The sequence below is a fragment of the Pristis pectinata genome, chromosome 4 (genome assembly GCF_009764475.1).
Source record: "Pristis pectinata isolate sPriPec2 chromosome 4, sPriPec2.1.pri, whole genome shotgun sequence".
Lineage (NCBI taxonomy): Eukaryota > Metazoa > Chordata > Chondrichthyes > Rhinopristiformes > Pristidae > Pristis > Pristis pectinata.
In genome coordinates, this window is record NC_067408.1 from 37,353,779 (window position 1) to 37,379,902 (window position 26,124).

Genomic DNA, 26,124 nt, shown 5'->3' on the forward strand with positions numbered 1-26,124 from the left:
AGAATGTTCATTGGAGAATACAAATTTGACTCTTTGATAATGAAGTACACCCAGTCCTTCATGCACCAACAAACCCTTGGGTTAAATTTGAACCTTCACCTCTCAAGCCAAAGCTGCCTAAATGTTTCTGCTAGAAACTTCCAAGGTTGCAAGAATTAATTCTCATGTATATTCTAATTACTAGTAAGATAATAAGACAAAAGTTACATTTTTAATTCACCAATAGCAAAGATCCTGTTCAAGCTCCAAACTACTCAAATGAATGTCACAGCATTCCAGTGCATCAAGTAAATAGGTGTGCAAATCCACAACTGAGGAATTATTGTATCCCCACATGTAACTTACCTGATCAGCTAACATCAGAACTGTTTTCATTGTGAATCTCCGTGAACAGAAGTTAAACAGATCTTCAAGGCTAGGTCCAAGCAAGTCCATAACTAGGACATTATAATCCTTTTCTTGTCCATACCACCTGTGAATGAATAATATAAATTCTTAGCTTGCTTTACTTCTGGATATTGTGACATATATGCCTAACAATTTTATATTTAAAGTTTGTTCTAAAAACCAAGACCTAAAATTATAGATGATCAGAACATTTGACTATGTACTCAAGATAATTACATATAGTACAGCAACCTCAGTTCACTGTTTGAAATAAGAATGCCAGCATATTTGAAACTAGAACATTAGGATTTGCACAGTGCTAAGCATCTCAAATCAAACAGAATTGTTAGATTAACACAGTACTTCTAATAATGTTAACATTATTTTAGTGTCTTAAAGACTTGCAAATGAATACAAAATACAATTTTGTTTTTTTTCCCCCAAATGCAAAAATGACTTCACAGCTCTGTAGTAATTTACTCCTAAATAACATTGCACAGTGGGTGGCATGTTATGTACCTTGACTAGCTTTAACACTAAACCATAAACATTAAAGTTAAAAATCTTAAACAACAGCAGACTATTCTTTCAAATACACGTTAACATAGTTCAAAGTAGATGCCATACAGCGTCACGCAGTAAACTCAAGAAAAGACAATAACTGGGAAAGAGAATTTTGTGTTGCAGTGTGGACTAAGCCACATGACTTGGGCTGAATTTCAGCTCAAACTGAACAGAAAGTTTATTTAATTAGAAGGAGGCCACGTAAGATGTGTTTGACGTCCAAATCCAATTTCCAATAAGCAGACACATGACAAATATAATTTCTAACATGGAAAACCAAGATAGACATAACTTCTTGAACACCAACTTGATATAAAGCATACTGCTGCAGAAGAATTGTTGTATATCTCGTTCTTCTTGCAAACTCACAATCATTTGATATAGGTCAAAGAATACATCCTACCCTAGAAGTGAAAGCTCTCCTTCCCAAATTTTTGGAACTCATTAAGGATATATTTAAACATATTTGCATTAATTACCAAAAGGTTTTTTTTTTGCTTATACCAAATAAAGATACTAAATTACGTGGTTATTTATGCCATTTCACATGAAGAAAATAATCTATAACTCCAAGAGGACAACTGGGCAAAGAACAAAATAAATTAAACAAAGTTTAAATCTACAGATTTTAATAGGATTTCTCATGGAGGAAATTTCAAACTAGAGATTTGAAAGACAGCTTCAGCCATTCTATATTTCAGGCCAGTGACAGTAGATGAGTTAAAACTCAGAAAATGACCAAGTCATGACCATGGGATGTAGTGGTGATAACAGAAATCGCTCAACAGTCCACACAAGCGACCCATAAACATCTTTGGGGACAAGGTGCTAAAGAAATCTACGGAAAGACAAACAAGAGGTAGAGCAGTGACAACAAAGGAAGATATTATGGTGCCAGAGGGTGCACCATATCTTCCTTTGTTGTCACTGCTCTTTACAGCTGAAAAACAATTGAGGCATCATTACTCTACTGGGTGCATTTTCTGTACGTCATCCAATATTGGGGCAGACATAGGAGTGAGTCTACTGGGAACTGCAGTGGTGAGAGTGCAATATTAATTGAGACAGCATTAGCAAGAGAGCAATGTCTGAAATGTTCAGGAGCTTTGTTGATCAGCACATTTATATGAATGAGGAAGGAAATATTGTTGGATCAAATTCTATGGAATAAGGTGGGCCAAGTGCCAATGAGGAAACACTTAGCTAAGAGTCATCACTAGATCACAGTTTAGATTAGAAATGGAAAATGTCCAGGAGTAATCCAGAGTAGAACGTCTAACTTGGAGGGCCAACTTCATTAGGATGAGAGAAAATCTGACTTGGGTAAATTGGAATCAAAGACTAGTAGAGAAACTAATGGAACAGTAGTAGCTAAAGAGATGATTCAAGTACAGTTTGGGTACATTCTTAAAAGGAGGAAAGGTAGGGCAATCAACACCAGAGCTTTGAGTTTACAAAAGATAAGGTGCAACAGAAAAAAAGGGGCTATGATATAACAAACACAAAATACTAGAGGAACTCAGCAGATCAAGCAGCATCAATGGAGGGAAATAAACAGTTGATATTTTGGGCTATATGATATGTCGACATATGGGACTAGCTTGGATGGGGAATCTTGGACAGAATGGACCTGTTGGGCCAAAGGGCCTATTTCCATGCTATATAACTCTATGACTCCATAATTGGATGATCTAAGTTATTCCCAGGCATGTGAAAAAAAAGCCAGAACGGAAGCAAGGAAAAAAAAGATGTAAAGTGAGAATGTGAGCTACCTACATATTTGAACAGAAAAGGAAACTCAAAGGCACATGGACAACAACTGAAGGCCAACTAAGGACTAAAATGACATTGAGGGGGGTGGCTTAGATATTTAGAGTACTTTGTAACTGTACATACCAAGGAAGAAAGTGTTGCTGAAATCTCAGTAAAGGGAAGGTTTGAAAATAAAAAGGGTAAAGATATGAGGTACAAGAAATGACATCAATGGCTAACGCAATTTAGGTTAGCTATGCCCAAGATGCACAAGTGAACCAGTCCAGATACAATCCATCCTAGATTGCTGAGGAAACGACGATGGAAATTGCAGAAAGAGCAATCGTAATCTTCAATCCTCCTAAAATGCAAGAGCGATGCCAGAAAGAGAGTGGAGAAAGGGAAATATTACACCTTTCAACAACAAATGGAGCAATTACGAGCTACTCACTCCAACTTTGTTGACGGGACAAGTTTTACAAACATTAGTTATTTGGAGGTCTGAATTAACAATGGATAGCCAGCATAGAAATGCTTGAAGGCTATTTGTTCTTGACTTGCATGACTGAATAAGGTAACAGAGGGTTGATGAAAGGAAAGCAGCACATGTCCCATATTTAGACTTCTGGAAAGCATTTGACTGTCCCACACAAAAGGCTGGTTAATAAAATTGAAAAGTGTGGAATGAAAAGACCAGGATGGATAAGAAATTGGCTTACAGCAGAAAGCAAAATCATGGTAAGTGGCTGTGTTTACTCTGCAGAGAGGCAGAGAGTGGGTACTCATGTTAAGACCGCTTCTGTTGGTGATAAACACTTATGACTTGGGCATTGCTACACAATGTAAAACTTCAATTTGTGCAAATGACAAAGCTTCCAGTCATGATAAAAACAGACTACAAGAGGATACAGATACGTGCGTGGAGCCAGCAAACGTGTAACAGATGAAATCTAATACAGGACAAAAACAAGACAATAAAGACTGAATGGGGCAATTTAAAACAAATTGTACAGCAATCAAAAGACTTAATTATAAGGTATTTAGGATCCTGGATTTCAAACAAATGGAATTTTGAAGAACACCTGTAAATCACTTGCTGGACTGTAGTGCAACAATTCTGGTATCATACTTTGGGAATGACATCAAGATGGTGCAGAAAAGATCAACTAGAATACCAGCAGGGTCGAAGGATTTCAGTTACAAATCTGGGCTTGTTCTTGTTGAAAAAGACAAGGTTGAGAAGATAGTTTGATAAGGGGTGGTACAGATTCCTGAAAAAGGTTGAAATGGAAGCAATATCTTTGTATTTATCTTATTAGTACAGGAGTCGACTATGAAAGAATAAAGCCTGTCTGATTAACAAGATACTGTTTTTTTAAAAATATATACATAAAACCAGCTACTAGTTATCTGAAATGCTTTGTCTGAAAGTGCAATTGTTTCAAATTAAACTGTGTTTTTCAGAATTGGACAAAGTAACCTTTTGAAAATTTGCTTCAGGTAAAGAGGAATTAAACTGAATTGCTCTTCAAAATGCTAGCACAGACTTAATGGGTTGAATGGCTCTTCTACATCTAACAATTATATGATTCCATAACATTGTTTGGCATTGTTCCAAAACACTGATTTTGTTTTTACCAATGCCAGCACTGTGCAGTTAATCCACAGTCTCAATCAATATAAAAGCAAAGCAAGAACCCTTCAGTACTATCACACAACTTAAATTTGGTGACAGGTCGAATCCAGAGATACGATTCTGGTTAAATTGGTAGCATTTGCAGATTTCATACAAAATAAAAAACACACGACAGTAACTCCACATCTGTTTTGGTACATCCAATTAAAGTATTCAATGCTACCAAAGATCATTTTGCTAGCCCCCCCACTATAACATTTAATTGGTTACCATCACAATCTTCACCACGGACTTGACTTACAATAGTGAAAAGACTCAAATGAAGACATTACATTTTCTAATCTGACAACCTGTTTGAGCCAAGGATCTGCCACAGTACTTTCAGCAGATTACTGACCCACCTAGAGAGCATCATGTTCAATCTTACAAAGTCAGCTACTCAGTACTTAGTCTAAGAACCTTACCCAATACAATAATGCTCCATATCAAAAACTGCAAGCCATAAATTTCACGAGAAAGACCTTGAGTGGGAAATGAAAGTGCCTCTTTAACTACACAACATATTTCTACCAATTTTCATAAATGTGTGTTCCTCTGATCACTAATCAGGAACTAGTTAATTTTTCTCCTTCCCTCAATTCTGGCAGAGAGTCACATCCCAAATGAGTACACATTTCAGCTACTACAAATGTGATGGAACCTGCTTGCATTTAAATATTGCTGATAATTTTTTTTAGCCTAGAAAACCCATGTCAAAACAAGTCAAAGCGAATTCTGCGACCAATCATAACAGAAAAATTGACCATCCGGCCTGTCAAGTTCACTTCCCCCACTGGTTGATTGACTTGGTCATTCATACTTAATTGACCCAAGTTATACAGAATTAATGTTCCAGATTTCTGCCACTCTTTAGAAACTATTTCCTGGTTTCACTTAAATCCCCTGACTGTAATTCTAAGATTATGCCCCTTGCTCCATATCCTCCACTTTAAACTCCAATGAATTTACACTCCCCCTATTTGAATGTGGATACACAATTTAGATTTTGCACTGATAACTGAATATTCCACCTTCTGCACAAGTATTATTTCCTTCAATTTTTACCAACCTCCCAGCAGCTCACTTTGATATCTGATCCCATTTTGTACTTGTAGGTTAGTTGGGCATCTAAATCATTTTGCTCCTTCACAGTTATTGGATTCAAAGTGGGTCTCTCACACTGAATTTGTATCTACCATGTTTTTAATTAGCTGATTTAAAAATACAACTTTACCATGTAATTCACACACCTGGCTAGACGACTGCCCCCTAAAAGCAATACACACAAACTAGCTCAATTCCACATTCCTACAGAAACAAATCCCCAAGATCAAGTCCTTTTCAATTCCCCCAAAGAATCTTTCCTTTAACCTAACTTTTCTCTCAAAGATTTGCTAGCCGATGATACAAAGTTATGAATTAGGATAAGCCACATAGCCTATCAAGCTTCTCCACCATTTAATAAAATCTTGGCCAACCCAAACTGCAATCCCAGCTCCCCATAGTAATGTCACATGAAAAAAAACCTGGCTTTGCTTTTACTGCTCCTTAAGGAAGATGGTTCCAAAAACTAGGCTTCCGTCAATAACAGGAATCACCAATTTACCCATCACTGGCTGATATACCAGCTCAGTTAACTCAGCCACCATCTGAAAATTCCCACAGCTCACCAACTGATGGTAAATTGACAAGTCTCTCACCCAATGTTCCAGCTCCACTTAAATTTTAGGCATTAAAACTTCTCTCATTCAGATTACAAACAGGAAACCTCATGTTGAATCCCACTATTTTCTCCATTTTTAAAACAAACTTATTAGATCCACTAAGATCAGATCATCAACTTTATTTTAGATTCCCCCTGGGCCTTGTGTTTTCTTTCTCAGCTGGGAGAACAGATAAAATACTAACAATGTCTGATATTTTATATTTGTTCATTTCCATCCCTGCTGATGGAGTCCACCCCTTTCCTTCCCCTCAATCAACCCCAATCCTTCATTTCTTAAAAAACTTTTAATGTAACTCAACATTCTACTCCAAGCTTTCATACTCATTTTCTTTGTTTTACAATATTCCCTCATAATTTAGGTGTTTTCTTTATTCTTGATACAACCTCTTACCTCATCTGTTGACTTAAAACGTGCACTTAGTTTCATTGTTCTTAAACAATAGTGAGGCACAGGTGAGCCAAGCTACTCCCTTAGTCCCTAAACTTGGGCAAAAGTTGAACGGTATAGAAAAAGCCTGCCAAGTTACAAGTGAACCCCTCGCCTTTTTTGAATCCTGGCATATATTGATTATAGACAAGCGTGTTGATAGTCTCACTACGGAGTACGAATTTCCGACTACATAAAGAAATACACAAATCCTGTTGGATGAAACTTGTTCCCAATCACGTCGATCCGCCATTTTATGACATGTCCGTACAAAACACAACAAAAGAGCAGCCATTCCACGCAGCCATCCGTATTGTATGTCTGAATACAATAAGAAATGTTAGGTATAGACTTGAAGTTTAGTGTCTAAAGATCACCTGCAATAAAAGAAATCAAAGTGTGTGATTGAGAGTGCGTGGAGTATAATGCAACAGAAATAAAGGACACCGTCGATAGGCCAGAGCGACTGCTGGAAGAGAAAGTGGTCGCTGGCACGAAGTTTAGTCTTTATTTAAGAGCAAACTACTCATCATGCACGATCAATTCTAGTAAAATCTGAATGTACAAAACGGGGGGTGGGGGGTGGAAAGAGAAAGAGGAGTGGGTGGAAGAATTAGGGACACAAATCTTTCTGTTTCTCATAGGCCTTTTGATTCAGCTGAGGGGGAGGAGCGTGGGGGGGGGGGGGGGAAGAAGGTGAAGAAAAGGAGGGACCAGGTCGCCTCCAGCACAAATGCGAGGAAGGGGTGGTGTGATGGTGGAGGGGGGAACAGAAAACACAAAGTTTAGCAATGAACATACCGGATGTGCGGGATGCCGACTCCTCCCTGCAAGATTTTGTACAGTTTACTCTCGTAGAGAAGCTGAGGATGCCTCGCTTTCTGTGATTCCAATTTCACGGCCACCTCCTAGAAACGTGACGGAAATGGGGGGGGGGGGGGGAAGAGAGGATAGGAAGGTTTTGGGGAGGTTGGGTGGGGGTGGGAGAGAGAGAAAAAGCTTCGTCAGCCGATGAAAGACAACGACAAGCGGGCAGAAGAGCGGCGAGGGGCGCAGAGGAGCCCTCACTCACCTCGCCGTTGGTGATGTTGATCGCCAGGTAGATATCCCCAAACGAGCCGCTGCCGATCTTTCTGACCAGTTTGTATTTTCCACCGACGATAAATTCCGCTTTCGAACCACTGGCGCTGGCCATCCTCGACCTTAGTTTCTCTCAGCACAAGGACAGATGAAGCGCGAACATATAGAAGCCACCGAGATGTGTCACTCTCGCCCCGTGAATTATTCCGATCCGATCCCTTCTGCCCCCCTAGAGCGCCGACTCTCCCTAATGCTCCATCTTATCACCGTCAAGTTCTTTCTTCTTTGCAAAGGCTTGTGGGGCGGGGAAACCTACGTCATCGCTTTTTTACAATCATCATCTCGTTCTCGCGCTGGTTGCCATGGTGATGGGACCCACACCCCTCTCCCCGGTCATGACGACACACAGGGACGTGAGGAGGCGGGGGGGCGTGGCCATGTTGCATTGTGGGTTATGTAGTCCGGAGCTCAACGACGCGAAGACCCTAAGCTTCAGGATGCCGGAGGACCGGTGCTCCTTAATGGGTCCGGAATGCAAGATCCCTGTAGTTGCCGGACATCTGAATTAAATCCAGAAAATGCTGGGAGTACTTAGCACGTCGAGCAACGTCTGCAGACAGAGAAGCCAAGGTTTGAGTTGCCTGACCTTGTTTCAACATATTGTGTGGCGGTGTCTTCAACGTGTCTGGGCTGAGGTGGAATAAAAGGATGCTGGAAATACCCAGCTGGTCAGGCAGCACCTGTGAGAGGAAACAACAAAGTGAACCTTTCATGTCAGAGGCCCTTCATCAGAATGGGCTGAGCTCCAGTCCTGATTTTTCTTTCTGGAATGAAAGGGTGCACTGAGCAGCTTGGAACGGCAGATTGATCCTTTTTACCGCAGAGTTTTGTGATGATATGATTTGATCCAGTCACCAAACAAGCTACAGAGCTCCAGGAAGACATGTTGGTTCCAATGATAGGTGCTGCCTGATCTGCTGAGCAAGGTTTTATTTGTGCTTTTCTGGTGCTCGCCAAGTTCAAGATATAGGCTGCTGACTCTTGAGAACAGAAGACTCACAGTACTCATACTCTGAAGCTGAGATAGGAAGGAGTGAGGACCTTTAAAAAAAATTAAGAAATATTTTAAAATCAAGGTGTTAGTGGACTATGAGCCAATGTGGATTAATAAACAAAGGGATGATATAGAGTTGTTGCAAGGGTGGCTGGTACAGAAGAGTTTGCCATGAGTCTATGTTCATTGAGGATGCAGCTGCCTGGTGCACACTAGGATAGTCCAATCTGGCAAATAAATAAATGCAATATAAATGTTTGCAGGACCTATGAAAAATATTTATTGATTTATTTTCTGTCAGTACATAAGTAATGTCATCATTTATTGCCTATTCCTAGTTATCATTTAGAACATTATAACTGTTCTTGAACTGCTGCACTATGAGCTGAAGGTGCTCACAGTAGGTATTGGATAGAGTTCCCCAATTTGACCCAGTAATGATGATGATAATTACCTAAATCATTGAAATCTATATGGTGTGACTTGCAAAGAAATTCAAAGGTGATGGTATTCCAGGGTACGTACTGTCTTTATAATCCTAAGTGTTGGAGGATGTGAGTTTGTAAGGTGCTATTAAAGAAACTTTCACAATTTGTAGCAATGCATCAGATAATTGGTCCTGCACCCATTGTGCACTAGTAGTGGAGGGAATGAAATTTTAAGCGTGGCTGGTGTGCCTATCAAGGAGAGTGCTCTGTATTGAATGATTTCCAGTATGTTAGATCTGTATCAGTTGGGGTAAGTAAAGTGAGATTGTTAGAGTGATCAGGTACATTAGGATGTAGGAATGCACTACAGAAGTCATTTTTTTTTCATCTTATAAAGTCATTAAATAGCTTCCAGATCTGATTACAGGAGAGCTGTCATGCTTTCTTCCATACATATTTTGAGTCAGAACTACAAAGGGTCTCAGACCTGAAATGTTAACTTTTTTTTTCTTTCCATAGATGCTGCCAGTCTTGTTGAGTGTTTCCAGCAACTTTTACCATGTCTTTTTTTTACCATTAAGGGCTGCTTTGTGCTGGATGGCATCAAGCTTTTTGATGGTTGTTGGAGCTGCAGTCTCCAGGCAAATGGAGAGGATTCCGTCATGTTCTTGATGTACATCATAGATGTTGGAAAGACTTCGGGTGATGAGTCACTCAGTACAGGATAACCAGTCTCTGACGTGCTCTTGTGGTGATGGCAAATATGTGGCTGATTTCATGCTTGCAAAATGTGTTTAAATAGAAGTTCTGCATAATATCCTCTCACCCTCACAATCTAATTATTTGCATGTCCCATGAGTAATAAGTTCAGTTCATGATATTACCTTCAACACATATGTGTTGAAGGTAATATCATGTTTCCCATCCGCTGACTACCACCCCTTCTCCCACCACCCTCGCCTCCCCATTTTTGCTCTGCATATCAGGAAGCTAAAAGTCTTTACTGAAAATTTCTGCATTAGTGGTAATAGGCTGATTGACCTGGCTGGTAATTAATTGGTCTAGCATTCTTTTATCAAACTAGCAATGGATTATTTCCTCTGGTTCATTCTACATGGAAGTGGCCTAAGGCTCTGAAGGCAATAACAATCCCAGGCAAACTTGTGTGCAAAAGACATACATCAGCAGGTCAAGGAATATCAGTAAAGAGACATAAGAAGAGTTAACATATCAGGTGTCTGACTTCTGTGACCATATATAAATCTCAAACTTAGTGTGCAAACTTATTAGATTAAAGCACGTTTCCAAATCCAGCTATTCAAACTTGAGAAATATTAATAATATGATGTAATGAAATGGACCAGTGATACTCCTCGACTGCCATATTTTCACTAACTGAGATATAGTTTCATGCCATCAGGTCTAAAAATTTCTCCAGCTTTTACTGGGGAGCAGCCATTTGGCCTCTATAAAAATAAAGGCTTTAATTTGTATGATATTTCTGATATACCTAGGAAATACTGAAACATTTCACAACAAGCAAATTACTTTTCAGAATGTAACCGCTTTATATTGAAAATATTGAAGCCAATTTATACTCACAAGATCCCACATATAGCAATATGATAAATGACTTGTTAATCTCTCTTTATGTTGTGTGAGGAATGAATGTTGTCCAGTGCTCCAGGAGAACTCCCTGCTGAGAAAATTGCCATGAGGTATTTTGTGTTCGCCTAAATATGCAGAGGAAGCCTTGTTCTAAATTTATTTATATATAAGTACAGCAATTCCAATGACGCAGCACACACTAAGTAACTCAGTGTAGCATCAGCTTGTATCATATACCTAGTCTGAAACACAAGATCATTCTTGCACCAGGATCTGTGAGCACACCATTACAGCATCAAAATACAGTTTGAATAAATTATTTAAAAATGCCCTTCATCCTGTGAAAAAATTATTTCAGAGGGCAGCCGTGAATTTACTTTTATCACTAAACCTAACCCAGGGCAATATCTCATTCAGTTACCTTCTTGAAGTGTTTAGAATTTTTTTTTAGCAGATCCATGTAACTTAGTACAAAGGCAAAATGCTGCAGATTCTGGAAATCTGAAACCTAAGTGGAAACTCCTGAAAATACTCAGCACATCATGCAAGATCACCAATGTGAAATGCCAGTCTATTTTCTCTCTCGACAGATGCAGCTGATGTGCTGTGTACTTCCACATTTGCTTTTTTAATTTTTCTTCTAATACCATCACTGAGACTTCTTGCATTTTTGCACTGATTGTAGTAGCTAAATACAATATTTAACCCTGGGTTTTCCACAGGCACAGAAAATCTTAAGATGAAGCAAGAGAGAAAATAGAATAATATTATTAAAAAAAATAAAGGAAACAAAATAATGATTTAAAATGTCCAAACAGTTTGTAGTGTTCTTTTCAATGTTTCATAAGCCTACAAACCATATTGAAAATTAAGTGTGTTCCTGAGGAGATAGAACATTGAATATTACAGCACACTACAGGCCCTTCGACCCACGATGTTGTGCCAACCTTTTGACCTACTCTAAGATCAATCTAACCATTCTCTCCCACACATCCCTCCATTTTTCTGTCATCCATGTGCCTATCTAAGAGTCTCTTAAACATCCCAAAAGTATCTGCCTCTACCAAAGCCCCTAGCAGAGCGTTCCACGCACCCACCACTCTCTATGTCAAAAAATCTGCCTCTGATATCCCTCCTGTACTTTCCTCCAATCACCTTAAAATTATGCCCCCCTCACGTTATCCATTTTTGCCCTGGGAAAAAGTCTCTGGCTGTCTGCTCGATCTAGGCCTCTAATCATCTTGTACACCTCCATCAGGTCACCTCTCATCCTCCTTCACTTCAGAGAGAAAAGCCCTAGCTCGCTCAACCTCTCCTCATATGGCATGCTCTCCAATCTGGGTGGCATCCTGGTAAATCTCCTCTGCACCCTTTCAAAAACATCCACATCCTTCCAAAAGTGAGGTGACCAGAACTGAACACAATATTCTAAGTGTAGTCTAACTAGGGTTTTATAGAGCTGCATCATTACCTCACAGCTCTTGAACTCAATCTCCTGACTAATGAAGGGCAATGTGCCATACTAAACTATTTGTAAAAAATAAAGGAGCAGTGGTCTGGCTCCTGTTCCTCACCCAACTGAGAGAAAAAAGAACTGGTTATTCATCTTAGTTACCTCTTCTGGACCTTATTGTGTGCAATGTTGTCACATTTGCCTTCACCATAGTAGTGATTACATTTCAAAACTAATGGGTGCTATCATCCAAAGTACGTGATGAAGCACTGTGATTTTTTTTTTGCTCATAAAAGATGGAAAGTAAACAGGAGAAAAAGAAATACAGAGGAAGAACATTGCAAATGCTGGAAATCCAAAATAAAAAAACACAAAGTACTGAGCATATTCAGTTGATCAAGCAACATCTGTGGGGGGAGAAAATGGGCACTGTTAACCCTTAAAAATAAGGGGAGTGGCAATTTGGTGTAGGGAGAAGAGAAATTCATTGGAGAAACAAAGGACTGCAGATGCTAGAATCTAGATGAAAAACGCTATGATGCTGAAGGAAGTCAGCAGGCCAGGCAGCGTCCGCGGAGAAAACCAGGCGGTCAATGCTTCGGGTCAGGACCATTCCTCAGTCCTGAAGAAGTGTCCTGACCCGAAGCATTGACCGCCTGGTTTTCTCCACGGACGCTGCCTGGCCTGCTGACTTCCTCCAGCATCGTTAAGAAATTAACTGGATGGGAAGTTAATTAATTTAGAAACAACCCAAACAACCTTGAGTATAGCTATATCTGGTTTTATCGTAGGTGCAAATGAGAATACCCACAGGAGGAGATCCCTTCATTTAAATATTTTAATCACACTACATGTTTAACATTTTTACTTCTGTTCCAACTTTTAACAATTCCCAGTAAGTTTTCTAAGCCTTGGGAATCCCAGCAGTTAAAGGGATATAATGAAGGCTGGTTAGAACAGAGAAGTGCCTGTCCAGGATAGCTGGTGGATCAGAAAAGATATCCTATAGCCCACCAAATTATCTAGTTTACGTCCACAACGATTATTTAATCCATCACCATCCAATGCCTTCACAGTGTTCTTTATAGCCTGGAATCTTCCAGTGGCTTCCCTATAATCTTGTGCCCCTCCACCTTTGCACACCTGACCAATAATCTCCAAGCAGCCACATCATTATTCACCACCCTCCCCTCCCCAAACCTTGATTTCCCCTTGCCTCTTCTCTCTAATTCCCTACTGAGATTTGTACCAGACCCATGTACACATTAACCAGCCAGTCTCGTAATCTGGCAACTTGATTCTGGGAAAGTAATTCCAATGATAATCAGATCCTGCTGTCAAATTTGGCATGATCTGAGGCAAACCCATACAATCAAGACTTTCAGTTCCTTAACTGCTCGCTCTCTTCCCACAAATAAAAGGGTAAATGTTTCAGGATGAAAAGTTTTCATAAGAACTCAAAACCACTGTGAAAATCAAAATCTTACAGAACAAAAGAGGAAGCCATTGCAACCTATGATACCTGTGCCAGCTCTTTGAATGAGGATTCCAATAGGTCCCATTCCCCTGCTCTTTATCCACAGTTCTGAAATATTTCCTACTAAAAGAAAATTTCCTTTTCAAAGTATATATCCTTTTTAAACATGTACTTCCATTTTAAAGTGTATATTCTATTTCCTTTTTTTTAAAAAAAATTGCTTTATATTATGTATTCTAGGTAAAGCAACTCACCACTTCAAAATGTTCCTATCTCTGGCTCTTTTGAAGAGGTAGATTTTGAATCAAAATAAGAAGAAAAACTTAAATTAAAACAAAAGGATTCAAACTGTGACCAACTTAATTAACCTCAGGAAAATTGAAGTAAAAAAAAGGCCACAAAAAGATACTTTGTGAAGCAAAGAAGATTGTTATGAATGGCAGAAGCAAGCATCCGTAACCCCTCCTCTTCAATTGGTGCCGGAAGCAGAGTCTTTGAATATTTTTAAGGTAGATTTAGATAAATTATTGATAAGCAACAGGATGAAAGATTACTGTCAATTGGCAGGAATCCAGATTTGAGGCTACAATTGGGTCAACCGTGATCTTATTAAATGGCAGAGCAGGCTTAAAGGGCCAGGTGGCTTACTCCTGCTCCTAATTGGTATGTTTGTAGGATATTATTACAAGAATTCCTCAGGGAACCACCTTCAACCCAGTCGCCTTCAGCTACTTTATTAGTGACATTTCCTCTTTCATGAGCCAAGGCTCACAATGGAATACTTACCACTCAATTGGAATCAAAATACTGATTATAATCCAGTGGGGAACAGTTTGTTATTAATGTACCTGCCACTGGACTCAATATCAGTTGCCCTTCGATTGTGACCTTTATAATAACGGTACATACAATCCGCAGATCGTAGCAACTTTAGGATTACTTCAGCAGTGCTCTGGACAGGCTAGCATAATAATGTCAGAGGATGCAACAACTTCATTTTCCCACAAAGTTGCGCACAATCCTGATTTGGTCATAGATCTGCATCACTGGCTGCTCAGTGGGTACCTATCTTGCCTCTGCACAGAAATTCATAGCTTCAAATCCCATTCTTGAGACTTGAACATTAAAGCTTGGCTTACACTCCAGTACAGTCTCCAGGGAGCAATGCAGGCATGCAACCATCAAGGTTTTTGTAGATACTGAACAGGGGAACATATGCCAGCTGTGATTGAGGCCAAGCCTGAGACTGGGGATGGGTGGAGAACCGGCAGCCAGGGACTTGATTAGTTGCTGTGGGGCAGGGGTGGGAGGGGCACTGGATGGTAGTTTAGGAATAGTTCGGTCAGGTCAGTGATCAGATGAGGTCATAGTTCAACAGGAAGTAGTGGAAGTGAAATTTGACAATCAGGATTAGGCCCAAGTGTGGAGGAGTTGTGTAACAATTAGGATCAAGGGTGGCATGGTTGGTTGAGATCGGGATTTCCATCAGTGGCCTTGGTGGATGGGATGATCGGAGGAAATTTTAGGGATTGGAGAGTGATGAAATCCCGGACAGGGTGCATCGTGGGATGGGGGGGGGGATGTATGGGGTAAGGTCTGTGTCAGTACTTGAGGGGTTGGGGCTGATGAATAGAACATAAGTGTGGGACTTAATTTAATGAGGAACTCAGTCCTGCATTGAACAAGAAAAATATGATTGTCTCAGGAGTGCCCATTGAGGTATGGTTGGCATCTAATGTATGTCTAACATGGAAATTAATTCAAATATACAAGTGTACTTCATGTTGCAAAGCATTCAGTGAAATTTCTGGAGTGAAACAACTGAACAATAGAAGTTTTCATATTTCATACTGTCCAAGATTTATTTTCAATGTCATGGCTCAAAAATAAACACAGCTATGCAACCTGATTTCTAGGCCAATATCTTTCAGATGTGGTGTTAGACCGAGAAGGTGCTTGTTTTCTCAAGTGGACAGAAGCAATTCCATTTTTTCTAACTTTCAACCTCTCTGCCAAGGGAAATAGGTACTTTTGCTCTCTCCTGGTTCTTCATAACACCCACCTCAACTGTCTCTGTTCTAAAGAGGATAAAGGCAGTTTATTCAATCTTTGCTTGTGGTTTCAGTTTGCTAATCCTTAGTAATGCCTTTGTAAATCTCTTCTGCACCATCTCCAGTGTAATCACATCTTTCCTGTAATGTGGTGACCAGAAGTTAGAACCATACAGCACAAAGACACAGCTCAACACTTAACAAAAACCAGCCCCTCCTCCATGGACTCTGTCTGCACTTCTTACTGCCTCAATAAAGCAGCCAACATAATCAAAGACCCCAATCTGGACATTCTCTCTTCTCCCCACTCCCATTGGGCAGAAAATACAAAAGCCTGAAAGCGCGTACCACCAGGTTCAAGGATAGCTTCTATCCCACTGTTATATTGAATGGTCCCCTTGTATAATAAGATAGACTCCTGACCTCACAATCTACCTCATTGTGGCCTTGCACTTTATTGTGTGTCTGCACTGTACTCTCTCTGCATTATGTTATTGCTTTTCCCTTGTACTACCTCAATGCACTGATGTGATGAAATGATCTGTATGGATGGCATGCAAAACAAAGTTTTTTCACTGTACCTCGGTACATGTGACAATAATATACAGTACCAATTTACCAATGTCTGTTTAACTTCCTTATTGACCTGCTTAGCTTCCTTTAAAGACCTGTAGATGTACATTCAAGGTTCCTTTGTTTCTCCAGCCCACTCAATATCGTCTCATTTGTTGTGTATTGTCTTCCCCTGTTGCATCCCCAAATGCATTACCTAATATTTCTCTGAATCAAACTCTGTGTTTGCCATTTTTCTGGCTAACTGACCAGAAGATACACAATCTAAAATTTCCCTGCTCAATGTCAAACAGATAGCCAACTTTAACAAATCCATTGTGACTGTCCTTGATTAATCTGTGTCTTTCCAAATGAAGATTTCTGCTGCCTCCTAGGATTGATTCCATTAAGTTGTCCACCAAAGTTAAATTAATTGCATCTGGAGTTACTCCATTTAGCCTTTCTTCCCTTTTTAAAATAATAGTACGACATTAGCAGTTCTCCAATCCTCTTATGTCCAGATTAAATTGAAAAATTTAGTCAGAACCTCAACTAGGCAATAAGGGAGGGATGCTGAGCTTCCAGTTGAAAGCCAGTTCAACTCCTTTCCCCATTCCCACATCAACCTGTTTGTTGTTGGCCTCCTCCACCACCAGGGTGAGGCCAATCACAAACTGGAGGAACAGCACCTTGTATTCCTCCTGGGCAGTCTACAACCGAATGGCACGAACATTGAATTTTCCAATTTTGGTTAACCCACATCCCCTCTGTTCCTTTCTCTTTCTATCTGATCCATTCAGGCCCTCTTGCACACACCCCTTCTTTCGAACCCTCAATGCCCAATCCCCTATTACCCTGTTTCTTTCCTCTCCCCAGCTTGGTTCCATATGCCTATCATCCACATACTCTATCTCCTTAGTCCCCTATCCCCTCCCTTTTCCCCACAGTTCCCATCTGCCCATTATTCCTCCCTTATCTGGTTTGCGTCATCACTTTCCTTTCTTATCAGATTTCATTATCTGCAGCCCTTTGATGTCTCCTCTAATCACCTCCCAGCCTCTGTCATTATCTTTCCCCCTTCCTTCCCTATCAGTCTTCATCTGCTCATCATCATGCAAGGTCTTGCTCCAAAACATTGACTATCCCTTTGCCTCCACAGGTGTTGCCTGACCCACTGATTCCTCCAGCAGTTTTTTTGCTCATTTTTGAATTCCTGTTACTAAATTTCCCGTCTTCACTCTCCACAAGCACCAAAGTGCTGCAGCATACATTGTGTTCATCACGACCTGTGTGTTCACTAACCTCTCTGTGACCCCGAAGGTTAGCTTTGAGATCCACCTCCTTGCTTGCAAATCTTTCCATCAGCTCATGCATCCTACGTTAGCAAGTGTACATTCCTGCACATGCCTTCCATCAGATAACTCTTTGTTCATTGCTCCCACTCCTCTACCATGAAATCCAATCTTTTAACCACCCTGCCTCCATGCCCTGAGCTCTCTGGAGCAGCATTTCCATTCAGATACCTTCCTATCTTTCGTCAAATACTTATTTAATACTCTTAACAATCCCAGCACCAGAATCACACTTGTGTCTCTTTACTTGTCTTACCCATGCTTTGTCTTTCTCCAGCATAGTGCCGTCAGACATCTTTTTTCTTATGAGGTGTTATATAACATTGCTTTTAAATTTTGTTGTTTTTCCTCTTAAACTTTTATAAGCTACTTTCTCTCAAGTCTATTACTATGTCAGTCTCAGTCAAAACAGCCTGGTTGAACTGATTTCTCAAAACATAAATTTTTTAATTGATCGTTATAGAAAAAGTTTCTACTATAGTTAGAGCAAATTCATAAAAATGTGTGTTGATTATAATTGGAGGATTATGCAAAACAGAAGTTCAGTGCAGCAACAAAAATCATATTCCCTATTCCGTCTTGCTGCTTCATTCACTCCTCGTTTTGAAGTTTCTTCTCAAAATTGTGTAGGCTAGCTCCTGGATTTAGGTTTTCCAATCTTCACTTCAATTGATTTCAATTTTTCTCTTCTTATTTATATTAAGTTTAGCAACTTTTATGACACATAATGCATAAAATTAACCAAAACTAAACTTCAGAAGCAGAAAGTCAAAAGGTTGTAAATTCAAATCCCAATTCAGAAGCTTGAGCACATAATCCAGATGATTCTTCAATGCAGTACTGAGGGATTTCATGCATTGTCATGGTGGTGGGCTTTCAGATGAGACACAATTAAACCAAGACCATGTTTGCCTTCTTGGGTAGACTAAATAATCCATGGTGATATTTTAACAAAAAGCAGGAGGGTTCTCCCAGATTTCCTGACCAACATACATCTCTTAATCTTGATGTTCTCAAACTTCTCTTGGTGCGCCCTGCTTCAGAGATTTTTTTCTGTTGCCACCCCAACACCACCTCCCTGTTTAAACTCCCCCACTCTAATTATAAACACTGAATAAAAACTATTTGTTCTCAGAATTGCATTCCTCATAACTACACTGCAACCCAGCCTCCAGATAGTCAAAATTAGATTATCTGGTTGTTATTACGTTACTCTTCGGAGGAACTTGTATGCAAATTGGTTGTCATGTTTCCGCGTTACAACGGTGACTTCACCTCAAGAGTGCCACATTAAATATAAATGGGCTCAGAAAAGGTACAATTTAGTGCAAGTTTTTTTCTTTCTGCAAGTGCCTTCCTTGACAGCTTGGACCAATTAGCTGAGATCCACAATTTATCACATGGAAAATTAAGGCCATCTTGGTATCCGAAGTGCATTCTTGGTTATTTTTAAATATAATCTATTTCTCTCTCTGTGAATTCTGCTGTGGTAAACAAGTATAATTCTATTCTTAATCGAATAATTTGTTGCTTATTTTACTTTTCTCAGAAAAAAAATGACTATCACTAAATTGCCTTTTTAGTTATAGTTGTCCTTCTTTCTATAATGGTTTTTGTAGAATACCTTCATTTAATTTACATATTTCATTGTTGTGTTAATCCAGAGTTCATTCCCAGGTTTCTAACCCAGTATTAGTGGTGATGTATACAGGAATCTTTTCTCCCTCAACATTGCCGCCATGCTTGAGCACTTCTAAGATATCCTAACCCTTCCTTAGATAAACCTCCCTACCAGAAGAAGGGTTCTACATTCAAGGGGTTTTTCACCCATAGATACCATCTAGCTGCAGTTGGACATTTGCTTAGTGCATGCAGTTTATTATAAAAATATTATATCTCAGTTTAGAAGTTATTCCCGCAATGGAATGGGATGGAGAGGGAAGGAGCACACTAGTGATTAACACTCCTATTTGCAGTCAGTTTTAAAACCTCTCCTTAAATGTGACTTTCAGCTGAAATAAGTTTGTAGGCAGGGTTTAATTAGAGTCAGGTACACAGATATAATTCAGCCCCAATATTAAAATATTACTTTCTGCCATTCTTATACATTAATAAGTACTTTAGCCAAATAACTTAATGTGTTTTGCTCTTAATATACTCTTGGAGTTATGGTGGGACTGCAGCACCCTTGAAGGCGGATGGGGGTAATTACAGTATAAGATGTGGCTGATCTGGCCGTGGACTCGGATCCACCTACCTGCCTTTTCCCCATAATCCTTAATTCCCCTACTATACAAAAATCTATGTAACTGTGTCTTAATGAGGTAGCCATGATCTTATTGAATGGTGGAGCAGGCTTGACGGGCCAGATAGCCTACTCCAGCTCCTATTTCTTAGGTTCTTATGATTGCATTAACATCAGTGAATTGACAAAATCTAGATTCTCCAGGGGAGAGTATTTACAAAGATTACAAAACAAGTTAATTAGGGACAATGGTCAAATGCTCTAAATTTAATAGCCCAGATTTTTCTGACTGTGGTCCTTTAATTTGTTGTCCTTTCCCCATTGCCAGAAGGCTGGTCTCACTGGCTCAGAAGGGCTTGGGAGATCATGTGGTTGAGAGAGGTCTCAAGCAATGTAATGAACTGATATGATGAGCCAGAACAAGCCTACCCATAAAATCTGTTTGGAAGTTTGGAAGCTTCTGGTAGCTGACAAAACCTTGTCCCCAGTCTTTGCCTGCTGTGAAAGCTGTTAAGGTTTTTCAGTGTTTCTGAACATCTGTCATTTAAAAAAAACTATTGAAATAAATAATTAGCTGTATATTTTTTCCCAAAAGCAGTTAAATCGTAGCCCTTAAAATTACACAAAAGCTTCAATCTGTTTAGAAATCGCTGGATTTATACCTCAAACTCACTGCAACGTATGTACCTTCTTAATGATATGACAAATGTCTTGCAGTGACAATCAATCTCTTTGAGCCCAAAATTGAATGATTTCAGTGGGAAATTGTTCTCAGAGCTTAAAGTCAGATTTTTAACTAATTTTTCCTTTGACTTTTTTTTCTGTATCTCTTAATTCTGTCTCTTCTGTTCTCTATTTCTATACCTCCTCACAACACAGAATAGAGTCGGAGAGTTATATGGCACAGAAACTGGCTCTTCAGCTCACAGAATCCATGCTGATCATTAAGTACACACATACCCTATACTATGTGATACCATTTTATTCTCCCCACTTTCCCATTGAATCCCCCCCAGGGTCTTCCCCTCACATACACACTAGGGACAATTTAAGAAAGAGGCCATTTGAATTTGTTCCAGCTCACAGAACAATCCCATTCCCTCACTATTTTTTCCTGTAACCTATTCTCCCCACACTCCCATCAACTCCAAACCACGGAGAAACCCACACGGTCAAAAGGCAAATGTATATATCGTGTTTAAACTTAGAAAAAATTGGGAGTGGCACTGTTGATTCTTTGCTTAAATTTGAGGAAGTTTGAAGTCCATTTATTCAATATTTTCATATGATATAGATCCCTCTTCAATAATCTTTGAATTTAGAGGAGTGGAGTTGACGACATAATAATGCTCTTTGTTCATCGAGAAATATCAGTCCAGTTTTCTTTTCTTTTGAAATTTTTTTAGTTTGTTTCGTTTTATTACTTACAATTTTTTTTCTTGATTTGGTTTTTTTTTATATAATCAATCTTTTTCTTTCTCCTTTTGATTTTTTTTTGTAATATATTCGTTTACCAAGAAACTGTTGGGCCTAGAATATATTTTTTATTCTTTATGACTATATATGTCATGATTGTCCTCCCGATCTCTTTGTATTACGTGTATAATTACCAATGTTATATGTGTTAATCTGTATTAATTTGAAAATTAATAAAAAGATTGAAAAAGAAAAGGCAAATGTACAAACTCCACACTGACTGCACCAGATTTCAGGATTGAACCCGGGACGCTGGCGCTGCCTTTCTGTTTTTCCAAGTGAAGTGGATAAATTGAGATCTATCTACATTATGCTGTATCTGCATGTATTTGCTCACTTACACAATTTGTCTAAATCACCTTGAAACCACTTTGCCTTTTCCTCACAACCTACCATCCCACCCAGTTTCATGTTGTCAACAAACTTAGAAATATTACATTCGGTTCCTTCATCCAACTCATTACTATATTATAGGAGTTGCTCAAGCACTGATTTTGCTGTACGCCACAAATCACTGCCTGCTACTTCATGCAAATATGCTATTCTGTTTCCTGTCTGTCAATCAACTTTCATTCCATAAAACTATATTACCCTCATTCATGTGCTTTAATTTTTCATACTAACCTCTAATATGGGACTTTACCAAAGGCCTTGTGAAAATCGAAATATACCATATCCACTTGTTCTCCTTTGTCAATTCCATCAGTTACTTCCTCAAAAAATTTTCTTCATCCAGAGGCTTGAGAATCTTTGGAATCCTGTACCTGTCAATACTGTGGTGGCTCTGTCGCTAACTTTATTCAAAATAGAAATTGATGGATTTTCAATTATAAAGGGATATGCAGGAAAGTACCACTGCTGTAAAATTTCAGCCATGATCTTATTAAATGAAGGAACTGCTACAAGGTGCCAAATGGCCTACTCCTACTTTCTTATATCTACTCTAGTTCAGCATTTTTATCTTTCCTCACATTAACTTTACTATTTTTTTGAATGTTAGAAGTCCATCTGCATCCTTTTATTTCCCAAGAGGATATTCTTACTGGGTTAGTAACATTGACCCATTTGGGATTTGAGTAGGCATATAAATAAATTTTAAATTGTATGTAGAAACATTGCTTAAATATCTGGACTAATACCCTCAATTACTGTAAAATTTAAGACATGGGAACAGAGGATTACTGTTATCTGTTAAGGCTCGTGTTACTTGGGCTGCAGAAAATTCAGGTAGCCTACAAATTCTGCTGTGTATCATTCTAATTGATCACAAAATTAGATACGTTTTCAATCCTGGTTCGTCTCTAGCAGAAAATCAGCAGGTAAGATTCAATCATGAACCCAGTCATCTCTTCCATGATGTGATTAGCGTAATGTCCTTGCTGATTAGAAATGTTGTTTGTTCGCTTAAATTAGGATTGCCCGACTTTACTACTTGAAGGACTATTTTCAAATTGGTGCAGAAGTTCCTCAGACCAAGATTGTCACAGGTACTTTCTCCAATCATCTGGCCATCCCCACCCCCTTAACAATTTGCTCAATTTCCCTGATCATCTGCCCAATTCTCAGCAGTTCATCTTCTCCACCACCCTCCACAATTATCTGTCCCATCCAATCTCCAACCACCTCTTGTATCTCCCTCTGATCATCTCCCTAGCACACTTCATGATCATTTCTAGGATATCCTTCTGTGATCCTCTCTCTGATCCTTCATCACTCTGTGATCTATTCCACAATTCATATTCTGCATAATCTTCACTTTTTGTAAAGGTGAGAGATTGCAGATGAAGGCTTTGTACAATGCCTTGGAGGTTGTACACAATAGAATATCACAGGCTCCTTCAGTGAACCAAGTCATAACTTGGGCATCCCTAATTTAAGAAACAATCGTAGTTTTGGGCTGAAAAATTAGAGCTGGTTTGGATGCTGTAATTTCTGATGCTTCTAAACTGGATACTTCTATTTATTTATTAGTTGCATGTACATGGAAATTAATCTTTTTGTGTTACTGAGAATGCGCTGGGGGCAGCCCGCAAGAGCCGCCACTCTTCCGGTGCCAATGTAGCATGCATACAGCTCCTAACCTGTACGTCTTTGGAATGTGGGAGGAAACCGGAGCACCCAGAGAAAACCCACGCAGACACGGGGAGAATGTACAAACTCCTTACAGACAGTAGTGGAATTGAACTAGGGTCGCTGGTGCTGTAATAGTGTTACACTAACTGCTACACTTTTGTGCACATAAATACGATTGATCAAAAGAAAGTTATAACAACATTAATTTGACATAAATCACTTGGTTAAAATAATTGTAAGTTAAGCCTTAAGCCATCAGATCTAGAAATCCATTGACACCAAAAAAAATGCACTGAAGGGCTGTTGCACAATGCATGAATGACCATCTTGGTTGTGAGTCTGCCACAGCAAAATTTAGCCATGCAAGAGTCCATATCATCAAGTACTACATAGTAATCATAGAGTTGTAGACACAAAGGAAGACCCTTCAGCTCACCATGTCCATGCCGACTTTTTTGCTCATCTACAGTAATCCCATTTGTCAACATTAGGACCATATTCTCCTATGCTTTGCCTACTTAGGTGTGTCTCTTAAACATAGTAGTTGTACCTGCTTTTACCACCTGCTCTGGCAGCACATTCCGAATATCAACTATTCTCTCTGTAAAAGCCTTACTCCTAAGATTCCCTTTTTGTCTCACCTTAAAACTTTACACTTTTGTTTTTGATTAGCCGATCATGGGAAAAATTTTTGACTATCTATCCTATCTATGCATCTCATAATCTTGTTTACTTCTGTCAGATCAGCCCTCAGCCTCCTTTGCTCCAGGGAAAACAAGCCCAACCTATCTAATCTCTCCCCATATCTAAATTCCTCCAATGAGGCATTATCCTGGTGAATCTCCTCTGCACTCTCTCCAGCGCAATTACACCTTCCTATAATGTGACCAGAACCACACGCAATACTCCAAATGCAGCGTAACTAGTGTTTTGTACAGTTGCAACATAACATCGCAATTGGGTATTCTGTGACCCAATCTATGAAGGCAAGCATGCCATATGCCGCCCTCACCACCCTTTCCACCTGGGTTGCTGCTTTCACGAAACAATGGACTTGGACCCGTAGGTCTCTCCGCTAATCAATATTACTTAGTGCCCTACCATTTACTATATATCTCCTACCCCTTTCTGATGTCCCAAAATGCATCACCTTATACATTTACCCTTCCATACTGTACCATTGTGGAACACAGAATGGAAAATAGCAGATAAATCAGGGACTGGTGCTGAGCACATAATGTCAAGGGGGAGAGGATCAATAGTTAGGAGTCGAGGACAGATCAGGTCTTTGGTCATGGGGGGGGTTTCAGATCAGGGTATCAGTAGTAGACTGGGTGTAGTGGGATCAGATTGGGGCTTCAGCCAGGGATTGAGTTGAGGAGTAGAGGCTGGAGTCAGGAGTTGATTGTGGAGTTGGGGACGGAGGAAGGAAGGTTTGTTTATGAGAGTGGAGGATGGCATAGCAGTGGAGAGTTCTGGAGGTACAAGTAAAGGAACCCATCAGAGTGAAGCTCTCTGCCCTATTCGGGGATGTGCTCATGGAGCAGCACCATTAAATCATTGTTCTGAAATTGCCCAGTGTCAGGCACACCTCAGAAAACTGTGATCTGATTTTCCTGTCTCAGTTCTAAAGGAGCATTACTCAAAGAATTACAGCATAAAATGGAAATCATGTCATTAGCTGAAGTAGATTCACAAATTTCTGAAGTGACACAATTCAAACAGGAAATCAATGCAATTTATGTCCCATTCTGTAAATAACCAAATGCAGAAGTAAACAGTATCACACACACAAACCTCTAGACCTGTGATTACTTAAAAGCAGTTATAAACTGCCTTCAAAAAAACTTCAAATTAAAATGGTACCACATTACAGAGCCACTATGGTCCTCAGGAAAATGCTTCCCTTGTAGTCAGAAAACATTTTACTTGTGACCTTGTCAGTGAATCATTACTGTGGAATTATATGTTGCTGAATAAGCCTTGTAGTTTCTATATAATTCTATCTATTAGTCATAGACAAATGAAGTAATCCACATGATACAATCTTTATTTTAATTAAATTTCTTCACCCCATCAGACTCAATCACTAGTTCATATCAGTTTCTTACCATTAGAAATCAGTGACGAGTCACCGCAACTTGCATAATATAAATGAAGGAGGATCAAACATATTGGTTAATTATAATCTTTTATAAACTTATGATTATGAATGGAAACACTGGTAACATTTTCTCACTGCTTCATTTTTTATGCTTCACATTTTCAATGGGGCAGATATTAATTTGTTTTACTTTTTGTGGTCCCGATGTAGCTTCATCAACTTGGATTTTAACAATTTGCATACTCCTTTTACCAGATCTTTTTGTTCCTCTTGTATCATCTTGTATACCTGCTTTCCAAGGAACAAGGAAGTGAATGAATTCACACTCTTGTAATTGAACATAATTGGCTTTTATATAGAGTCTGCAAGCCTGTTTATCTTTTAGTGTACTTTAGTGAAGTCTTCTGTTTTTGGCATCAGTAAAATTCTAGCCTAGAAATTCCAGTGCACACAAATGGATATGCAGATTAAAATTCTGGGGGTACAAACTTCAGTCACACTTGATGCAAATGAGTGGGTTTTACTGTTAAAAATAATGTGTCATCCATGACTAATGCCTGGTTCAGGAGAGGTGAGGCTTTCAGCTGTAGAAGCAAGGTTTCAAGGTCTTTGGGAGCTGCATGGCCATGGGGCTTGTGTG

General features: G+C 39.3%; 2 protein-coding genes across 7 annotated transcripts in view; one reads left to right on the forward strand and one right to left on the reverse strand.

Annotated features, from left to right (window-relative positions):
- The window catches only part of csnk1a1 (casein kinase 1, alpha 1), a 33,960-nt gene extending 26,046 nt beyond the window's left edge, over window positions 1-7,914 (reverse strand). The window contains exons 1-3 of one of the 2 annotated variants that reach the window (XM_052013939.1): window positions 7,604-7,914; window positions 7,333-7,439; window positions 346-472 (exon numbers count right to left, since the gene is read on the reverse strand). In XM_052013939.1, coding sequence (XP_051869899.1) covers window positions 346-472; window positions 7,333-7,439; window positions 7,604-7,726 — 357 coding nt within the window. In that variant the 5' untranslated portion in view covers window positions 7,727-7,914. The remainder of the gene's footprint in view (window positions 1-345; window positions 473-7,332; window positions 7,440-7,603) is intronic. The other variant, XM_052013938.1, reaches the window with a different exon arrangement.
- A 135-nt stretch (window positions 7,915-8,049) lies between these two features.
- Window positions 8,050-26,124, forward strand: part of arhgef37 (Rho guanine nucleotide exchange factor (GEF) 37) — a 127,249-nt gene continuing 109,174 nt past the window's right edge. For 4 of the 5 annotated variants that reach the window (XR_007956162.1, XM_052013497.1, XM_052013501.1 and 1 more), the window contains exon 1: window positions 8,050-8,241. Coding sequence is in view for 3 of the 5 variants with exons in the window: in XM_052013497.1 (XP_051869457.1) it covers window positions 8,190-8,241 (52 nt within the window). In the remaining 2 variants the exon portion in view is untranslated. Of the gene's footprint in view, window positions 8,242-13,871; window positions 14,141-26,124 lie in introns of all 5 variants that reach the window. The other variant, XM_052013500.1, reaches the window with a different exon arrangement.